Source organism: Schistocerca cancellata, chromosome 3 (assembly GCF_023864275.1).
Source record: "Schistocerca cancellata isolate TAMUIC-IGC-003103 chromosome 3, iqSchCanc2.1, whole genome shotgun sequence".
NCBI classification, from domain to species: Eukaryota; Metazoa; Arthropoda; class Insecta; order Orthoptera; family Acrididae; genus Schistocerca; species Schistocerca cancellata.
The window spans coordinates 352,422,180-352,442,885 of NC_064628.1; the positions used below are offsets into that span (position 1 = coordinate 352,422,180).

Sequence of the window (20,706 nt, forward strand, 5' to 3'; positions counted from 1 at the left end):
CATCTTAACGTTGTAAAATCTCTTTGCCAATTGAAAACATTAACAATAATACAAATGGTGTACTGGTTGCTATAATACACTGAAGGTCTGTCAAACTACTATTTCCAATAGTGCAGGTCCCCTTGGGTTTAGCCCATAGATTAACTTACTGGCGTAGTGGTTTAGGGGAGTATGTCTTTGATACATAACGCATGATCTTTGCTCAGCGATAAGACGCGCGTGTTGCGTGTTTTTGTTTTGTTGCAAGGTATCAAAACACAAAATGGATATAACTGCGTTGTTGGAGGAGGTAGATGATAAACTGGACAATGCTTCTGCAGTACATTATGGAGGCACTGATGGCACTATATTTGTGATAGATTGCACGGACGGCATGTACGAAAAATGTCAGTATAATGTCAGTGAACTGAACGGTGAGAAACTGCTCACGATCTGCTTACAGGTACACTTATCTATTCCTTTGCTTAGTAAGTGAAATAGGTGATGTCATTTGGGTCTGTTCCAGAGGTTTGAATTAAAATACTTAAATTTATGCACTAGATGCATAACATATTTATTTCTACAAACAAACATTTATTTTCATTGAATCTGAAATAGCAGTATACTGTATACAGATTGATTTGCGTCAATTTGTTCGCCGATTTTGCTTCTGTATCGCCATTTGACATAACAATTATTTGTTTGTGGAGACCACACTCGCGCAGAATAAGAAAACTTGAGACGTGCAAATAGATTAATAAATATTTGGAAACTGGGATTACAGAAGCGTCTGATTCCACCCGACTGCTTCGACCCATGACGTCACCAATGTGACGGCACGACCATTCTCAACGCCTCCAATATGGCGCCTGTGACGTCATTACATAATCGACAACAAACACGAAAATACATACAAAACCACCAATCATAGCTCTCTCCAAAAATATAATCAAGCTGGCGGGACCAAGGCGGGAAATTGGGGGTTTTTGGGTGGGGACAAACGAAATATAAACACATACAGAGATGCACCACGATCCCAAACCACAAAAACGACGACCCCAAAAACACCACAAAATTCCGCTACACTTACAATATCGACAGGAATCAGTCACTTCCCTTCACCTATAGAGCTCAACCACGATAGTCGATACATCAAAATAAGAACCAGCTACTCCACAAATCATATTCACACAGCAACTATCTATACCACAAAACCAGCACGTAGAACAACAACAATTGGAATAGGACACTTCCCTTGACCTATATAGGTCAACAGCAACTCACGATACCAAAACACACACAGTTACGACAAATTGGAATCGGTCACTTCTCATGACCTATACAGCTCAGATACAAAAAACTTAAATTGAGTACTTCCCCTAAGATACATAAATCAACCACAAGTGCCGATACCAAAACATCAACCAACAACACATGCAGTAAATAACACCGACCCAACAACACACACGAACCCCACCAAACATCATAACACGCGAACAATAGACCAAAAAAAAGACTACTTACCATAAAAAAGTTCCGGCACTACACACTAACCCCCAACTCGCATATTCTGCTTGGATATGCTGCATTTCACTATCTCCGTCACAAGCCCAAAAAATTGCAGAAACGTAATGATGGACAACATGTCATCCCCCATTTCAGCCCGCAGACAGGCACTATTAAACTTAGCGGTCACATCCATACCTAACAAAAGAAACCATAAATTTAAGTAAAAGACTTACCGCGCGACAAACAGCAAACCAATAACATCAAACGACAGCGCAATAACGTAAACACAATGGAAACTTGTTTCTTAACTCACTGAAACTAATTTCCGTTCTTCTACAACAGTCATGACTGATAAATGCACATTTCAAGCACTGACACCCAAATGACCCCAATACATCACATAACACGTGGACTATACACACAGCACCAGAAGACACCAGCAACTACAACAAGACGACATCAACAAACACAACACACTCATAAACTAAACTCCGCGCCATCATGACATCGCACAACACCCTTACATCACGGGTCAAAGCCGACGGGTGGGATCGGACGCCTCCCATGACCCTTGCAAAATATAATCGTCCAGTAAGAAAGTACTGCTAATAGAAATGTTTCCCTTTTCAACTCTCTGTTGGATACAAAACCTTAGACATTTTGTCTTTTTGTTTATTGAGGCTTTTTAGTCGTGATGCGCTGAACTGTAGTGTACCTCAATATCTACACTCATGCTCATAAATTATGGATAATTGCAGAATGTGGTGCCATACAATGTGGCACTACACAAAACTGGCGCTAATAGCATAGGCACATAGAGAACACACAATACACAGATTTGTAAGCCCACGGTATTGGTGATAAATTGAGAAAACCATCCCAAAACACATGTGCTACAAAACGCCACTGTTTCCTGTGCATGTAGCCCGACATCGATGTAGGATGTGATCACCATACACATTTACACAGGCCGCACAACGAGTTGGCATACCATGGATCAGGTGGTCGAGCAGCTGCTGAGGTATAGCCTCCCATTCTTGCACCAGTGCTTGTCGGAGCTCGTGAAGTGTCCTCGGGGTTTGAAGATGTGCAGTGATACGTCGACCGAGAGCATCCTAGACGTGCTCGGTGGGGTTTGGGTCTGGAGAACAAGCAGGCCACTCCATTCGCGTGATATCTTCTGTTTCAAGGTACTCCTCCACAGTGGCAGCTCGGTGGGGCTGTGCATGATCATCCATCAAGAGGAAGGTGGGACCCACTGCATCCGTGCACTGGTGCAAAATGACGTCCCGACACACGCGACCTGTTACAGTTCCTCTGTCAAAGACATGCAGGGGTGTATGTGCACCAATCATAATACCACCCCACACCATCAAACCACTACCTCCATGCAGGTCCCATTCAAGGACATTAAGGGGTTGGTATCTGGTTCCTGGATCATGCCAGATGAAAACCCGGCGAGAATCACTGTTCAGACTATACCTAGACTTGTCCGTGAACATAACCTGGGACCACTGTTCCAATGACCATGTACTATGTTCTTGACACCAGGTTTTACAGGCTCTCCTGTGACCAGGGGTCAGTGGAATGCACCTTGGAGGTCTCCAAGCAAATAAACCATGTCTGTTCAGTCGTCTGTAGATGTGTGTTTAAAGACAACTGTTCCAGTGGGTGTGGTAAGGTCCCGAGCAACACTACCTCCAGTACTCCTTGGCTGTATGCGGGCACTGATGGTGACATATCGGTCTTCTTGTGGTGTTGTACACTGTGGACGTCCCATACTGTAGTGCCTGAACACGTTTCTTGTCTGCTGGAATCGTTGCCATAATCTTGAGATCACACTTTGTGGCACACGTAGGGCCCGTGCTACAACCTGCTGTGTTTGATCAGCCTCCAGTCACCCTAATCTTCTATCCCTCATAACATCATCAATATGTGTTCTTTGAGCCATTTTCAACACATAGTCACCATTAGCACATCTGAAAACGTCTGCACACTTACTCGCTGCACTGTATTCTGACATGCACCAATACACCTCTGCGTATGTGGACTGCTGCCAGCGCCACTGTGCGATGACCGCAGGTCAAATGCACCGCATGGTCATACGCCGAGGTGATTTAAACCTGCAAACTACCCGCCAGAGTGTTGTTTCACCATGTATCAGCATTGTCCGTAATTTATGAGCATGAGTGTAGATTTGAAAGGTGACAATGTGGTTGTCAGTTGGTGAAGTAGTATTGAACACTTCACTTAATCAGTAGTCTTAGTTCTGAAAATGGAGTTAAATAGTGGTTTGTCTGTAGCGTTTTGCTGATATTGTCAGTCAGAGCAAGCAGGTAGTATTGGCAGATTCAGTGTTTATACAAAAAAAAAGCCAACTTTGCTGCATAATCTTAAACTGGTCTGAGAAGCTAGAATCTAAGCTGGGCCACTGCATATAAAATCCAGCAAAGGTTTAGAAGGAAGATTACTGTTTTAACAACCCAGTAGTGACGTGGCCATCAGCCTTGGAGCATATGCTCGAATTGAGGAAGGAAATTGGCCACACCCTTTCAAAGGAATAAGTCAGGCATTTGTCTTAGGCTAACTGCAGGGTAATAGGGAGAGGCTAAGTTTCAGTAGCTTGACAGTGATTTTAACTGCAAATCTCCTGAGTTTGTTACCATTGCGCCATCTCACTCTGTTTTGAGGCATGGACTTCACAGTGTCAAAAGTATTTATTACCTTTGTTTATTGTAAGTGCTTCTGGGGTAAATAAGAAATACAAAATTACTTATTCTTTTGATGCATAGATCTCAAGTATGAGAGACAATGATCTTCATGACTTCAAAAGTTCTGATGTCATTGTGAATGTCTTGGTTCAGACTTAAATTTAATATGGGATAACAGAATAGCACTGTAACATTTGTCTGATTTTACTAAAACCCATAGATTTTGCTAAACCTCAACATCCTTACACACTCTCAGTCACTCTGCGTGACCAAAAACTGTGACACACCCTGAGTAAATTGTCGGATGTGAATAGTGTATTAATATTGTTCATGTTTAGTGTTGTTACCAGGCCTGGTTGAGTATATAAGGGACGTGAACAGTGTCAGATGTTGTGTGGTTGCCGTGAAGGACATGGAGATGTCGTGTATGTCGTGAGACAGCGTTATCAGCACCTGAAGGAGTTTGAAAGCAGCTTAATTGTGGATCTCCATTTGGCTGTCTGATTGGATTGTGCAATAACCAGATTTGTGGGAACTTGAGGGCAGGCATACTTGTTGTCAAGTATTGTCAGTTTACTGTTTGCAACATCTAGTATCATCCCCCATCATTGATTACTGACCAGAAGTAGTCAGACTAGGGAATTACTGTCCCATTCTCAGGCTGCCATTAACGTGATACGAACAGCTGCATTTGGAGTGGCGCCTTGATAGGGAAGCATTGACTGCTTGTGAATAGCATCACATTGTGTTCAGTGATGAATTACAGTCCATCACTGTCCTGGATGACCATTGTTGGCAAGTATGGCGGTGACCAGGGGAGAGGTTCCATTCTTCCATTAATTTGGAGAGGCACCGCAGTGTTACTCCTGGCATCATGGTGTGGGAAGCCATCAGGTATGACCTCATGCCACAACTGGTAATGATTGTGCAAATTCTGACAGCACAGAGGTATGTCACGAAGCCCCATGTGCTAGCTTTCATGCAACAGTGTAATGACATCATTTTTGAACAGGGCAGTGGTCTGAATTTATGATTGAGAAATAGTCATTCTCCATTGTTGTTATTCTGCTTTTTAAAACTATTTTTCATGTTATCAACCAAATTCATTTTATTGTGTATTGTACACTGGTAAAAATCAAACGAAACAGTACATTTGTTAAGGCACTGGCCTCAGATTTGGGAGGATAAAAGTTTGTGCTCTGTTTGGTCATCCTTATTTAAATGTCTCATGGGTTTTGTGAATCGTTTCAGACAAATGCTGGAATGATTTCTTCAACGATTTTACAACCATCCACTTTATCCCATCTTTGTTTACACATGTGTACATGTATGTGCCTGCTCATATGACTGTTTTTTCTACATGTTAAGCTGGAAAATTCTCTGTCATTGTAAAATAGTTGCCTTGATGAATAAATTGCTATACTACAGGCCTGTATCACTAACTTAGCTGTTCTTGGATTTAATGCCTTTTTACATTTAGCATTTTAAATGCTCAGAGTACTCTTTTCCGTAACCATTTTTTTACTTGGATGGGCATGTAGTTTGAAGAGCCAAATGTTTTAAATATTATTAACACTCCAACTCATTGGCAAGGGAATGGTACCATTATTCCCTCCCCTCTCTTCCCCAACCCCATTTATTCATTCATGCATTGTGTTAATGTGAGTATCATAATGAAGGAGATCTTTCAGGGATATGTAAAGAGTCAAGTAATAGCTTAACAGGTAAAAGCAATCACTGCTGGCTTCTTCTGTAAAGTGTACAAACAACAAATTATAGTCAACACTAGTCCTCTCAAAGAGATAATTGCATTAATTACTAGTAGATTACTTATATATATATACTTATAATAGAAGGAAACATTCCACGTAGGAAAAATATACCTAAAAACAAAGATGATGTGACTCACCAAATGAAAGTGCTGGCAGGTCGACAGACACACAAGTTTGTGTTTGGTAAGTCTCATCATCTTTCTTTTTAGATATAATTTTCCCACGTGGAATGTTATATATATCTTTTTAGATATAATTTTCCCACGTGGAATGTTATATATATATATATATAGTTATAATAGAAGGAAACATTCCACGAAGGAAAAATATATCTAAAAACAAAGATGATGTGACTTACCAAATGAAAGTGCTGGCAGGTCGACAGACACACAAACGAACACAAACATACACACAAAATTCAAGCTTTCGCAACAAACTGTTGCCTCATCAGGAAAGAGGGAAGGAGAGGGAAAGACGAAAGGATGTGGGTTTTAAGGGAGAGGGTAAGGAGTCATTCCAGTCCCGGGAGCGGAAAGACTTACCTTAGGGGGAAAAAAGGACGGGTACACACTCGCACACACACACATATCCATCCACACATATACAGACACATGTCTGCTTGTGTCTGTATATGTGTGGATGGATATGTGTGTGTGTGCGAGTGTGTACCCGTCCTTTTTTTCCCCCTAAGGTAAGTCTTTCCGCTCCCGGGACTGGAATGACTCCTTACCCTCTCCCTTAAAACCCACATCCTTTCGTCTTTCCCTCTCCTTCCCTCTTTCCTGATGAGGCAACAGTTTGTTGCGAAAGCTTGAATTTTGTGTGTATGTTTGTGTTCGTATGTGTGTCTGTCGACCTGCCAGCACTTTCATTTGGTAAGTCACATCTACTTTGTTTTTAGATATATATATATATATATATATATATCTGTGTGTGTGTGTGTGTGTGTGTGTGTGTGTGTGTGTGTGTGTGTTTTTTTTTAGGAAGAAAAACTGACAGATTGACAAAACTCAGTACTCCACCTGTTGTACCATTTTTTGAGGTTTTCATCTCATACTTCTAAGAAAGCATTTTTGTTATTTACATAAACTTCTACCAGATGTCACAATATTGTCTTGCAGAAGCTCAAATATTATGGTACTGAGCCATTCCAAATCAAATCAACATCCTGTAAATTAAAATTTTACATCACCATGTTAGATTTTGCTAAAATTTGGTATACTCATAGTGGGTGCTGAGACTAAGACAAATACCAAATTACAATTTTTATCTCAAACCATTTCTGAAATATTTTCCAAAACTGGCCAAAAAGCATGATTTTTTTTTTTTTTTTTTTTTTTTTTTTAATTGCTCTAGGAGCTGGCCTAATTGGCAGATAAATTTTGACAGCTGGGGAAGGTGGGTCATTTAGCTGCATATTTTATGCTCCTTCCAGTGATTTGCAACATGACATAGGCTCTAATTAAGACTCTTTTCAAAATACAAATTGAAATCTTGATTTAATTTTCTTCTCAAATATGTGTAATTTAAAATTTCCATAAATACTTAGTAATGTTGTAAATCACATCGCAAAATATAGATATAGGATGATGAAGTGTCCAATGTTTAAAAAAAAAAAGAAATATTCCTAACTCCTATTTTTCAGTAATAGTCTCATTTTGACCAAGCCTACCTTTAACAAATGGGGATTTGATTAAAATTTGTGGAAAAATAACTAAAAATCATCTTCTTGAAACAAAACCAGTCAGCATATTGTATAATTAAATTAAGTTGATTGCTTACTTTAATTTTATACAGTTTAAACTGGCAGCCTATTAATTGGTAAAACAAAAATATTAGACATGGGACCTGTAATTGTGAATTAAAAGCAGGTATGAAAAATGTGTAAGTATTAATGTAATAGTTCTGGTCCAAACAGATTAATCAGACTGTACATTTCATTTCATACAATTAAGCCAGAGTATGCCAGGCTGAACAAATTGGTTCTTGTCCATGCATGCTCACCGTGAACAAGTTGAAATAAGCACAGTCTGCCTGCAGCCATGCACTTGCTGTCTGTACAATCATTCAGTGACTAAAGCCTTTGTGGAGAGGGTGTATTCTGTATTGTTTCCGTCTGAGGAGGATAACTAAACTTTCTATATTAGTGTTCCTAAGTCATTGTAATGCACCATGGTGTTAGTGTAAAGCGGTTATTACCCCTATGTTGAACAATTTTTATCTAACATATTTTAGTAGAACTTGGTATTTTTTAATAGTGCAGTTACAAGTAAAATTGTAAACTGAAGGGGTGTTTTTTGTATCAATGTGGAACATAGTAACAAGTGCAGTGTTAAAATCAAATAATTGTACTAGAGACAGAAAAAAGCTAAGAATTTTCACAGCTTGGATGCCAGATTTATTGCCACAAATACCTAAAGAATCCGAGATTTGTGATGAATGAAGAAAAGATGTAACGATGTTGATAAATACAGAGCTAATCAGTGATCAAAATGCCGAAAATGAAGATTCTTTTGCATCGAAGGTAATCATCGCAGTCAAAGACCCAGACTTCACTACAACTTCAATGTTTGTTTCAACACTTAACACATTACTTCAAGAACTATGTGAGCCCCCAGTTGATAAGATAAAAATAATATCTAAGCACTATGTTAAATTAAAAGTGGGAAAAAAACTCCTCATCAGTGAACATAAACTTTCTGTTGCTGGTGAAAATTCATTGTCTGATAATGATATCAATCTTGACACATCTGTTCCAAATTCTCAGAACTAACTTATTTAATTCTCAAGTAGGACAAAAACTCTAATGAGTATTAGAAATTTACCAGAAAAGTGGAGTATCAGGAACATAATGAGCAAATTTAGTGCTCCTAATTACATTATTCGACAGTTCAAAAAATTCTGAAAGAAAAAGACTGTGGAAGGTCAAAACGAAAAACCAGGGAAATGTTTACCAGTAGAAACTGTCAAAATTGTACATTCATTTTGTGAAAACAATGAAGTGCTGAGCAGTGCCAGGTATTCAAGATTGCCCAACTGTTACAGAACAAAATGGAAATAAAATAAAAATATGAAAAAGACTTATTTTGGGTAACCTACCCGCGAAAGGCAAAGGTCCCAAGTTCGAGTCTCGGTCGGGCACACTGTTTTAATCTGCCAGGAAGTTTCATATCAGCGCACCCTCCGCTGCAGAGTGAAAATCTCATTCTGGAACCTTAAATAAGCCTATAAATGTTTCAAACATGAATTTCCTAACATAAAAATAGGTTCCTCTAAATTTGCTGTTTGTACACTAAAACATTGTGTATTAGCTGGACATAGTGGCACGCACTCTGCTTGTGTATGCACAGCTCACCAAAACATAAAATTTATGATAGGAAACACTAAACTGAAGACAGTAACAAATGGCAACTTAAACAATTACTTGTGCTAAAAGATGCTTTGCAACCCGTAATTAGTCAATTACAAAATGGGAAAAAGCGAATATTGCCCAGGAGAAACTGTAATACGTAATTTTTACAAAACACTCTTGATAAAAACTTTATTGGACAAGTTCATTTCCACCAGTGGGAGTCAGATGACTACTGTAATATGGAAATCGTACAGATAAGTTCCGAAGAATTTATAAATTTATTCTGTAGTAATCGAATGAGTTCTTTGCCAAACAACAAAGAGCATTTCTTAACTCCACAAAAGAAAATCTCAGTGCCTCAGAATTTGTTGTTATATGTGATTTTTCAGAAAATTATAGTGTAGTTCTACAACATGAAGCTCAGAGTTATCACTGGACAATCCAACAGATTACTATACCATCTTTTTGTTATATATTACAAACAGGGAGGCAAAATTGGGCATGTGAGCTTTGTCATTGTTTCTGATTGCCTAGATCGCATTCAAGAGCGTGATGGTTCAAACCCACTTTCGGCCATCCTGGTTAGGTTTTCTGTGATTTCCGTAAATCGCTTCAGGCAAATGCCAGGATAATTCCTTTGGAAGGACGTGCCCTATTTCCTTCCCCATTCTTCTCTAATCCGAGCTTGTGCTCTGTCTCTAATGACCTTGTTGTCGGCGGGGCATTAATCACTAAAGTTCTCCTCTGATTGCCTAGAGCACAATACAGCTTCTGTTTACACATTTCAAAAGAAGCTAATTTTGTATCAAACAAGTAAATTTCGAAAATTTACCAAAAAAGATTTACTGTTTTTCAGACAGTTTTCTGCTCAATACAAATCTAAGAAAAACTTTCTGGACCTTTGCTTTCATAAGGAAAGACTTCAAAATAAAAGTCAAGTGGCACTTTTCAACAACAGCACATGGAAAATGGCCTTGCTATGGCGTAGGGGATTCCTTTAAGAGATTGGCAGTTTGTGCAAGTTTGCAAAGGCTGTGTCACAACCAGATCCAAACCTCTTGAGATCTATTTGAGTGGGCAGTAGATAACATACCAAAAATAAATTTTGCCTGTTGCACTCAAGAAGATTACGTTGCTTCAGAAATGTTCTTAAAAAGCCAGGATAAAGAATCATTGGCAATCAAAAGAGCATAGCAAATTCATGCATTCATCCCCAACACTACAATGAAATTATTAGTAAAACTCTTTTTACATGATGTGCAAGATTGGGAGACAGAGGTGGCTACATCACTGGATAAATTGAAGTTACAAGACTATGTCACCACAGTGTAGGAAAGAAACTAGTGGCTTGGTACATTTTAGAAAAAAATTAAGAACTTGGTGAAGTGAAAATAACTTTTCTTTATCCATGTGGACTAGCCGCATCATTCTCTTACACTTGTGGATGCCCTTTGGGTGTCAGTTGTGGATGTTCTGCCGGAAAGTTTCTTATTTATAGTTGTTTAAAAATTAATGTTAATACATATTGTCTTACATGTAGCTATATATAGATATCTGTTATTCAAAAACAAGCATCGTGTCTTTAATTTTTGTTTATTTAATAGTTCTGGCCCAAGCCTCGTGCACCAGAAGTATTACCGGCACATAAATACTTACATGTTTTTCTTACCTTATTTAGGTTTGTAGTTACTGGTCCATTGTTCAATATATTTGTTTTACCAGTTAGTAGGCTATTAGTCTGAATTGTATAAAATTAAAGTAAGCAATCAACTCAATTTAATTATAGAATATGCTGATAAGCTTTGTTTTAAGATGATGATATTTTGATATTTTCAATTTTTTAGGTACCTTTCTGTATATTTAAATTAAATTTTTATTTGTTAAAGGTAGATTTAGTCAAAATATAGCTATTAGTGAAAAACAAGAGTCAGAAATAATTTTGTTTAATGATGAACCCACCATCATCCCATTTTTATATTTTACCACGTGACTTATAACAGTACTAAATATTTACGGAAATATTTTGAAAATTTTAACTTGTGTACTTCCTGGAAAAAAATTGAATCAAAGTTGCAGGTTGTATTTTGAAAAAAAAAAAAATCTTAATTAGAACCTATGTTGTGTTGTATATCACTGGAAGGAGTATAAAAAATACTGCAGAATGATTTCTTTTCCAGTTCTCTAGATCAGTTAGGACAGCACCTGGAGCGATTTTTAAAGAAGTCCATTTATGCTTTTTCGGCCAGTTTTTGAAAATTTCACGTAGCAATAGCTCAAAAATGGTTTGAGATTTAAAAAATGAAATTTGATATTTTTCTTAAATCCACTATGAGTATACCAAATTTTAGCAAAATCTAAAATGGTGGGGTAAGTTGGTATGACATAGAATGGACCTATCAGAGATCTTGCTTGTAACTGTTTTGTATCCTACCTAAAAGAATGTAGAGTGTTGCAGTATGAAACAGGGATTATATACAATGAAACAGCATTCTTCTGGATGGAACATAATTACTACAGGTCGATACTGGATCTGCACTTGTTCTTGATATATACCAGTTATCTTCCATCATATATCCAAGAAACATGAATATATCTCTTTGCTGTGGATGCTGGTACTATAATCAAACACAGAAAATCTAAATAATATTTACATGAAAATTATAAACTGGTTCTCTGCAAACAGGCTGACTCTGAATTTAAATAAAACCAATATGTTAAGTTTGGGGCTGCACAATGCCTGACCATACCATTAGAAATGATGTGTGATGGTAAACCAATTAATGAGGTAGAATATTCTAAATTCGTAAGTGTTTATATCAATAAGAACATGAACATGAAGTCACACATTACAGTTCTTCTTAAATGTGTAAGCCCAGCAAATTTTACAACTAAATCTACTAAGACAAGCATATATGACAATCTATTCACATCTGTAGTAGCAGTGATTTGATGTCATGATCTGTGGTCACCAATTCTCTGTTAATTTATTTGTTCATTTGTTTATTCAGTCATCCATTGATCCATGCATTGTCTTACAGTGCCGTAGGACTTCTCATCATAATACAATGAAAATAAATAACACAAATATATATAAATACACACAGAATATGTATGTATGCTTTTAAACAGTGGAAAATCCAGGATGGAATAATGACAATATTATGAAAAGGATAGATTGCTACTCACCATATAGTGGAAATGTTGAGCTGCAGACAGGCACAACAAAAAGACTACTAAACATGTAAGTTTCCGGCCGAAAGCTTACATGTTTAGTAGTTTTTTTTGTTTGGCCTGTCTGCCACTCAACATGTCTGCCATATGAGGAGTAGCAATCTATCTGTTTCATAATACTGTAAGTATGCTTTTTTAGGTGGGGGTAGGACAGTTGGTCAGCTTTGGCCTTACCAATATTTCCCTGAAATTATTTAGAAAAAACCTAAATTGGGATGACAAGACAGAGCAAACTCCATCCTCCTGAATATGAAGTCAGTGTCTTAACAACTTCATGGCTTCATTCAGTTGGTCTTTATTGAACAATGTTCTTTGATATAAAATCAGTTTTCTGCAGATAACTTATATTATAAAAGTAATATTCCTCTTTATCGCTGCACACATCAATACTACCCGCTGCTGGCTCCTGAGCCATGAAGATGCTGCTGTGGCCCTTGCACTAGCCCCAGTCTGATCGTAAAACTGACTCCAGGACCATAAACATGCCACTAGATTTTATGTATGTCTTCATATCCTCTCCTTAGTCCACCTGAAAAAACTGATTCTGCATCCCCCAATGATGAGATGTTGAACTCAGGAGAATGACAAGATGTTACTGTCATGCATTATGGATCTTGGCATATGACTTCCTTGTAAAATAGTTACATTTTGATTGCCTGAGGAATGTCATCACTCCTGTCTCTATGCTGTTCATTTTTGGAATACAACCTACGACCAGCTTAGAGACAGAAGTGATGACACTTTCTGCAGGACCTGACCATCATTTTGCAGAACAATGCTCAAGCACGTACAGTGCAAGCTGTTACTGATTTGTTTGACTGATGGGGCTGCTAAATGCTATACAACCTACTGCACTCCCATGACTTAAGTCCTCGTGAGTTCAACTCAGTTTCTAAACTGAAGGAAACACTTCACAGCATTCGCTTCAGAACTGCTTCAGATTCGTCACGCAATAGACCGCACCGGTCAAACTGTCAACACAACTGGCACTGCTAAGAGTATCCTACAACTTCCACACTGCTGGCAACGGGTTATACACAATGCTGGTGACTACTTTGAAGGTCAGTAAAACTTTGAAACACATATATACTTTCTACGAGCTGTAAATAAATAGTGGCCACTATTAAAGTTCCAACCCTCGTACACACAAGAAATGAAGTGGTTCGCTACAAAGTCTTCTAATGAATACTACGGTCTCTGCATTTCACACACACTAACAGGGTGAATTTCGTGGAGAACTATTCTTGCAATGTATTTGCCATCCCGGGATGCTATCCAATAGTGACTTCATTGAGTTTCTACCACGTGCTTCATAGCAGACCACTCTTCTCTCTCTCTTTTAAACAGAATTTCCTTAATGTACTTTCATTTAGAATTAAGAGTTGCATGTTTGTTACTAATGTTGATATGGTGTCTACAAATCCAGTATAGCAACAACAGCTTCACGCTGGAGATTAAATCTTGTTGCAAGATGTTTACAGAGACCTCCTACCCAATCATATGCACTTTTTCCATGATCTGTTGCAGAAACTATCCATTTTTTGTCTTAATCCCTGTACTACAGTGCTGACAAAGCTCACAAAGCTGAAAGTGGTTTCTAAAATGAGATGCTGCACCATCAGTCACATACATTTGTTTAGGAAATACATGGCCTCTGGATGATGTGTCACCAATTATCATGCTGACAGCATAGCATGCTTGTGTCTGTCGTGAATGAGATCATCACGGACAATAGCAAAATAGTGTGACATTCCAAGGAAGTGAGCAACACATGATACCTCTGATGTGTGCCAGTGGTAACTTTGAATTTTGTTCTGCAAAGCTACATATCAGTTCCAGCAAAGTCAAAATGAAGAACACGTGTCAGTATTCTGGGATTTGGCTGACAGACAGTTCCAGATGAATGGTTGACTTCTTTGATTTTTTGTGAAGAGTATTCAGAAAGTTTTAATTATCACCTCAAAAAGTAAAGTTACATAATTATTTTTTCTTTGTTTGCAGTACATATCAGGGCACTTCTTGTACACAGTAAACCCCATACCGTAGCATGCCTCTAGTGGTGTGAAACAAAATGACGAGGCCTGTTGATAAAGTGAAAATCTGCAGCTTTGTCAAGCCAGTCCAAAGTCAGTCATCTGGATTGGTCTGACACAGCTGCAACATTCACAGTGTTGTCAAAAATGAATGACATCAGAAACTCCGTGTCATCAACAGGCTGCGCCATTTCGTTTTGGCATCTCTAATGGCATGATACAGTTTCATGGCATAGGGACACTAGTGTGTGTTGGAACCGCAGCTTTGGCCTGCAAACAAATGAAAAATTAATTATGTAACTTCATTATTTGTGTGGTTATTCAGCCTGTATTACTGCCCTTCATATACATTTGTCTTAGTGAGTGCCACATGTCTTGACGAAAAAGCAGCTGAACATTGTGCCTTCTTCAGCAATTAAATGTTAAAATGTCCATAACTAGTGCATTTTATTATCTGATAGTATTCTTACTATCCATGAACCTTTCTGTGTTGCTAAATTCTCCCCCAAATCACTAGGACAAGAAATGGATGTTCAAAGGTAGGAGTATCTACTACAGTCCTAGGCTGTCAATAAAAATGAGATAGCTGTCCACTTTGAAAATGTGACAAGTGACATTAGACTAATACAAATAGTATTACATGGACAAAGCAGTACCTGCCTCAAACCACTCCCACAAAAATTGTGCATTGTAGTGCAGTAGTTAAGATATTGGATTTGCGTTATTTAGGTTGGGGGATCAAATCCTTATCTGGCCAGTCAGATTCTCTATGGTTCTTCTAAATCAATTTAGATGAATGCTAGAATGATTCTTTTGACAAGGACACAGCCAGAATCCTTCCCATGCCTGTCTAATCAGAGTTTGTGCATAGACCTTAATGACTTCATGGTCAATGAACCATTAAACCCTAACCTTCCTTTCTTGTTTCTGAACACACACTTTTAATGAATGTATGTCAAGCTGAGAAAGTACATTTCACAGGTGATACTAGTGTTATAATTATAATAGAAGGAAACATTCCACGAAGGAAAAATATACCTAAAAACAAAGATGATGTGACTTACCAAATGAAAGTGCTGGCAGGTCGACAGACACACAAACTAACACAAACATACACACAAAATTCTAGCTTTCGCAACCAACGGTTGCCTCGTCAGGAAAGAGGGAAGGAGAGGGAAAGACAAAAGGATTTGGGTTTTAAGGGAGAGGGTAAGGAGTCATTCCAATCCCGGGAGCGGAAAGACTTACCTTAGGGGGAAATAATGTCTGCTTGTGTCTGTGTATATGCGGATGGATATGTGTGTGTGTGCGAGTGTATACCTGTCCTTTTTTCCCCCTAAGGTAAGTCTTTCCACTCCCGGGATTGGAATGACTCCTTACCCTCTCCCTTAAAACCCAAATCCTTTTGTCTTTCCCTCTCCTTCCCTCTTTCCTGACGAGGCAACCGTTGGTTGCGAAAGCTAGAATTTTGTGTGTATGTTTGTGTTAGTTTGTGTGTCTGTCGACCTGCCAGCACTTTCATTTGGTAAGTCACATCATCTTTGTTTTTAGGTATAGTGTTATAATTAATCATATTAGAGAGTTCAAAACAGGAGAAAATTTTAATACTCATTAAGTAGTTTACTTCAGATTGATTTCCCTTCATTTTGTGTGTGTGTGGGGGGGGGGGGGGGGAGGATGATGTTCATACACTGTATATCCATCCCATTCTGTACCACACAAAGATTAACACAGATGGTAAATTTACAACATAAACAGGACTGAATTTCCAAAGTTTTGAGTGCACATGTTGACAAACATTTAAGGAAAAGTAACAGATTATTGAGTTACTCAAACAATAAGTTCATCTTTTTGCACTTCATGTAATTGCTAGTTTTGGGAAAAAACAAATCAGTAACTTAAAATGTTTAACATATTTCGACTCTTTTTAACAGTCTAGGGTAATGAATTTCAGAACTTAGCGAGAAAGTATGTATTGCACCAAAGCAAGCATTGGAATAATTTACAGTTTACCAAGTGTCATCCCGTTTCCACTCCTCCAAGGAGTTTGGACAGAATGGTAATGTCCACAGAAAGAACATTAGAAAAAAATTATGTTAATAGCTTACCATTAAAGATGTAAATGGCTCAGAAAGTGTTGATAATGTTTACCTGTGCCTCACTGAGATTATCCTCCAAAGAAAAAAGTGTGAAGTGAGTTATTGAGCAATTTCTTCCTCTTCAGCTTCCAAAATTTCTCACTCATTCAGAAAATATGACATATTTGTTGCAGAATTACAACAAATTGTGAAATGTAACAAGTACACACATGAAATTACATCATCTCCTCATCAACGAACATAAACTTTTTGTTACTGCTGACAATTCATCTGATAATGACATCGATTTTGATGAATCAGTTCTCCAAGCTTTCAGAACTAACTTATTTAATTCTACGAGTAGGGCAAAAACTCTAACGATTCTTACAAGTTTATTTGAAAAGTAGAGTATCAGGAACATAATGAGCGAATTTTGTGCTCCTAATTACGTTGCTCAGCAATCCAAACGAATTTTGAATTAAAAATGGTTTATGGAAGGTCCAAACCAAAAACCATGGAAATGTTCACCAGTAGAAACTGTGAAAACTGTACATTCGCTTTATGAAAACAATGAAGATAGACGAGCAGTGACAGGTACTACAAATTGCATAACAGTTAAAGAACCAAACGGAAGTAAAACAAAAATATCAAAAAGATTTATTTTTGGTAACCTTAAAGAAGCTTACAAGCAGTTTAAACAAAAATTTCCTAACATAAAAATATATTTCTCTAAATTTGCTGAGTTAGAGCAAAAGATGTAAATTACTCATAAGTGTTGATAATGTTAACCTGTGCCTCACTGAGATTATGCTCCAAAGAAAATAGTGTGAGGTGAGTTATTGAGCAATTTCTTTCTCTTCAGATTGCAAAATTTCTTGCTCATTCAGAAAATGTGGTATATTTGTAGCTGAAATTACGTTATCTCGTAGTCATCAAATGTAAACTTTTTGTTGCTGCTGAAATGATATTACAGCATTGCAGTCATATTAGCTCTGCCATTCATGACAGCATCTGTTAAGTTCACTAATGTTTCTTTCGAAATAATTCTGAAAATTGGCCACACAGCCACAGCTACCACAAGTCAAGGGGCAGGTCACGAGACATCTGTACATTATCCTCCCATGAAATGAGTCCAGTTTCTGAGCAATGGGTGGCTCGCATGATGAGAAGATTGCAGCCTGACCTGTACTCGGGGACAGTCTTTTTAACACAAAGTTGTGGCCCAAGCTGTACTTGTTGGTTGGTCTCCAAAGTGTTAAAATACATCTCTGAACCAATTGTAAAATAGTGTGGTCACCATCCAACCTTCTTCTCTTGCTGACATTGTAGTCTATGTAGGCACCTCTCTGTCAGTCCAGTTTTCCAATACTTACTTTCCTTCAAACACACAAAGAATTTTTGTTATTTTATCTGAAGCTGATGAGCACAGTAAGAAGGTAGTATTTTCTTGCCAAGAACAACTAGTTTTATGTATGGTTTTGATGCTAACTGTTCCAACAACTCCAGTTTTAGAACGAAATGATAAAATTCTACAGAGAAAATCTATGACTGACTGATTTTTCAGTTGTTTTTAAACCACTCCATAATATCAAGGATGACAGTCCAAATTCATTTTTGTCCATTGTGCAGATTAAACTTGACAGTTCTTCTTCTTCATCATGTTCGCCTTCTTCTACGCGCGCGTGCGCACAGATAGATAAGATGATGTCACTATCTTCTAATGATGTGTGCTCCTTTTCTCTTGTACCATAACATAAAGTTTTAACATGGAGTGAGTACTGTAGAAAACTGCTGCACTACGGATAGCCTCATTTCCATTTTTCATCACCTAGTGCTTGGTCAGGACTTAAACAAGTAAATCCAGCCCATTTTCTCCCGTATGTCCACACCATGACATTGTGACAATTATTGTATTTGAATGCCTCAAACTTATTTTCATCATATGTGACCTGATGGTTTTTTCTTATAATGGTTGCATGTATCTCTTGTGAATTATGTAATCATTTAAATAAATTTTTAGTGTTGCAGAGGGACAATTCTCAGTATGCTGCACAATGCTCCCCGTGATTTTGTAAGCATTGTTTTATTTGGAACACAATTAAGTAACAATCCTCTCAGTGTTAATCATATATATATACTACAAGACCTCGACTTCCCAAAAGTGGAGAGAATAAAACAGTTAGATGAAGCAATAAAAGGTAACATTTTAATTTCTATACCATCTTCCTTCCACATTTATTATAATTGTTGCTGTTTTTTTGTAATTATAACATATAGAGATAATATTAGAGAAAAGGGAGTTTAATTGTGAATGCTGTTAAGTTTAGTAACAGTACCCGTACTTTTACCCATTAACAGTGAATTTACTTATTGAATGTAATGGTTTAGATTCTGCCAAGCATAATTGGAATTTAGTTAAAGATGTGAAAAGTAATATTTGTTTCTGTCTTCATAGTTACAAACTATTGCATTTGTAACTAAAATAAGCCATTCACATTCACTGTGTTGTCAGATTTACGTAACACAGTACTTACTTCTGGCTTCATTGCTAGTACAAACTTCTATTAACACCTTCCTCTTTTACCCCAATACTCGTCATACTTTCACTGTCATTGCTACCTTGACTGCAATTACTAGACTTCTTCTGCTGTTAGTTTATTCATTAAGTCATCTCTTCCCTTGTGGAACTAAATATTTTAAAACTGTTAAGGGTTGTTTTATGCCACTGGGTTCATCATGAAATAACCCCAGTCATCAGCTATTGCCTGTTGGATTCTATTATTACAAATATACTTGTGCTATTGGGAAGTTTGATTTTCTTAACAGAAATAATATCTCAGTCCCTATTATGATTACTCAGCTTGAGACTTGTCATTTTGCTCCAGTTTACTGTCTTCATTTACTTGAGCTCCAAGCTTGTGACTTGTCACTTTGCTCTAGTTTACCGTCATCATTTACTTAGCTCTAAAACATGTCCATACAGTACTTTCAGATTGGCTTTTTTGTATGTCTCCTATTTGATAATTGATTCTGATACACTATTACAGTATTGAAAAAGCAGTTGTGTAATTTTCCTGTTGCTGTGTCGCAGTATGTGTTTACTGTGTCAGATGTAAACATTTGGTACAACAGAATGGTTTGCCTATCACTATATTCTAGTTTCATAGAACTCAGTAATTTCATTATTTGCCATCATTGTTTTGTCACTCAAAATTGGTTTTACAGTGCATCTTAAACCTCCCATACTACAGTTTTCGAAGTGAATCATGTCTGTTTCATGTCCTTTAGTCTCCACTTCATCCCCTAAAACATATAGCTAAATTAGAATCTTAGTTATAGCTGAATTATAGAAGCATGTTTATACAATTTGAGGTATAAAATGAACTTTCATAAATTTTAAGACAGATGATTTTTTTTGAAACATCAACAGTTCTAATGCTAATTCTTTTCTCCTTATTTTACACACATAGTTTGGAAATTCAGGATACTAAATAAGAAAATAGAGATATGTCAGTGACACTAACTCCTTTTACCTGTTCTACTTCACTTTTTTATTTAATAAGCAATTTTTGTGGCTTTTTAGTGTCCAGCAAAGCTGATTCTGTAAGCAAACTTTACAATATATATTTGCTCCCTGTTGCTTTTACCTGATTGTCCTTCCATTTCTTTAATGTACTTATTTTGGTGAACAATTTCTATGGGATATCAGGAATGACATTCTTTTACCTTAGGTCAGCAAACTATAATTCAATTTTATCTTCAAACGTCTCAGTGATATGCTCTTACCAATATATCAGTGGTATGCTTTTACCATCAGGTAATATTGTTTATAAGCTTTTACAAACAGATTTTTGTGCTAGAGATTATTACTTTTCACTGTTAACGATGAGGGGCAATCAACTAAAAACTGAACACCCACCACAACAGAACCACAGAATGGCTCCATTCAAAAGTAATCACTACACTCATCAAGACATTTATCCCAGTGGGAGATGAGATGATCAGTTCCTGCTTCATAGAACGCAGTCAGCCACTTATGGA

At 37.4% G+C, this 20,706-nt stretch overlaps 1 protein-coding gene across 1 annotated transcript in view; it reads left to right on the forward strand.

The window, feature by feature from the left end:
- Positions 1–202: 202 nt before the first annotated feature.
- The window catches only part of LOC126175038 (ATP-dependent DNA helicase 2 subunit 1), a 165,911-nt gene continuing 145,407 nt past the window's right edge, over positions 203–20,706 (forward strand). Inside the window, exons 1-2 of the mRNA XM_049921540.1 lie at positions 203–442; positions 18,686–18,863. Of these exons, the coding sequence (XP_049777497.1) occupies positions 263–442; positions 18,686–18,863 (358 nt within the window). The 5' untranslated portion in view covers positions 203–262. The remainder of the gene's footprint in view (positions 443–18,685; positions 18,864–20,706) is intronic.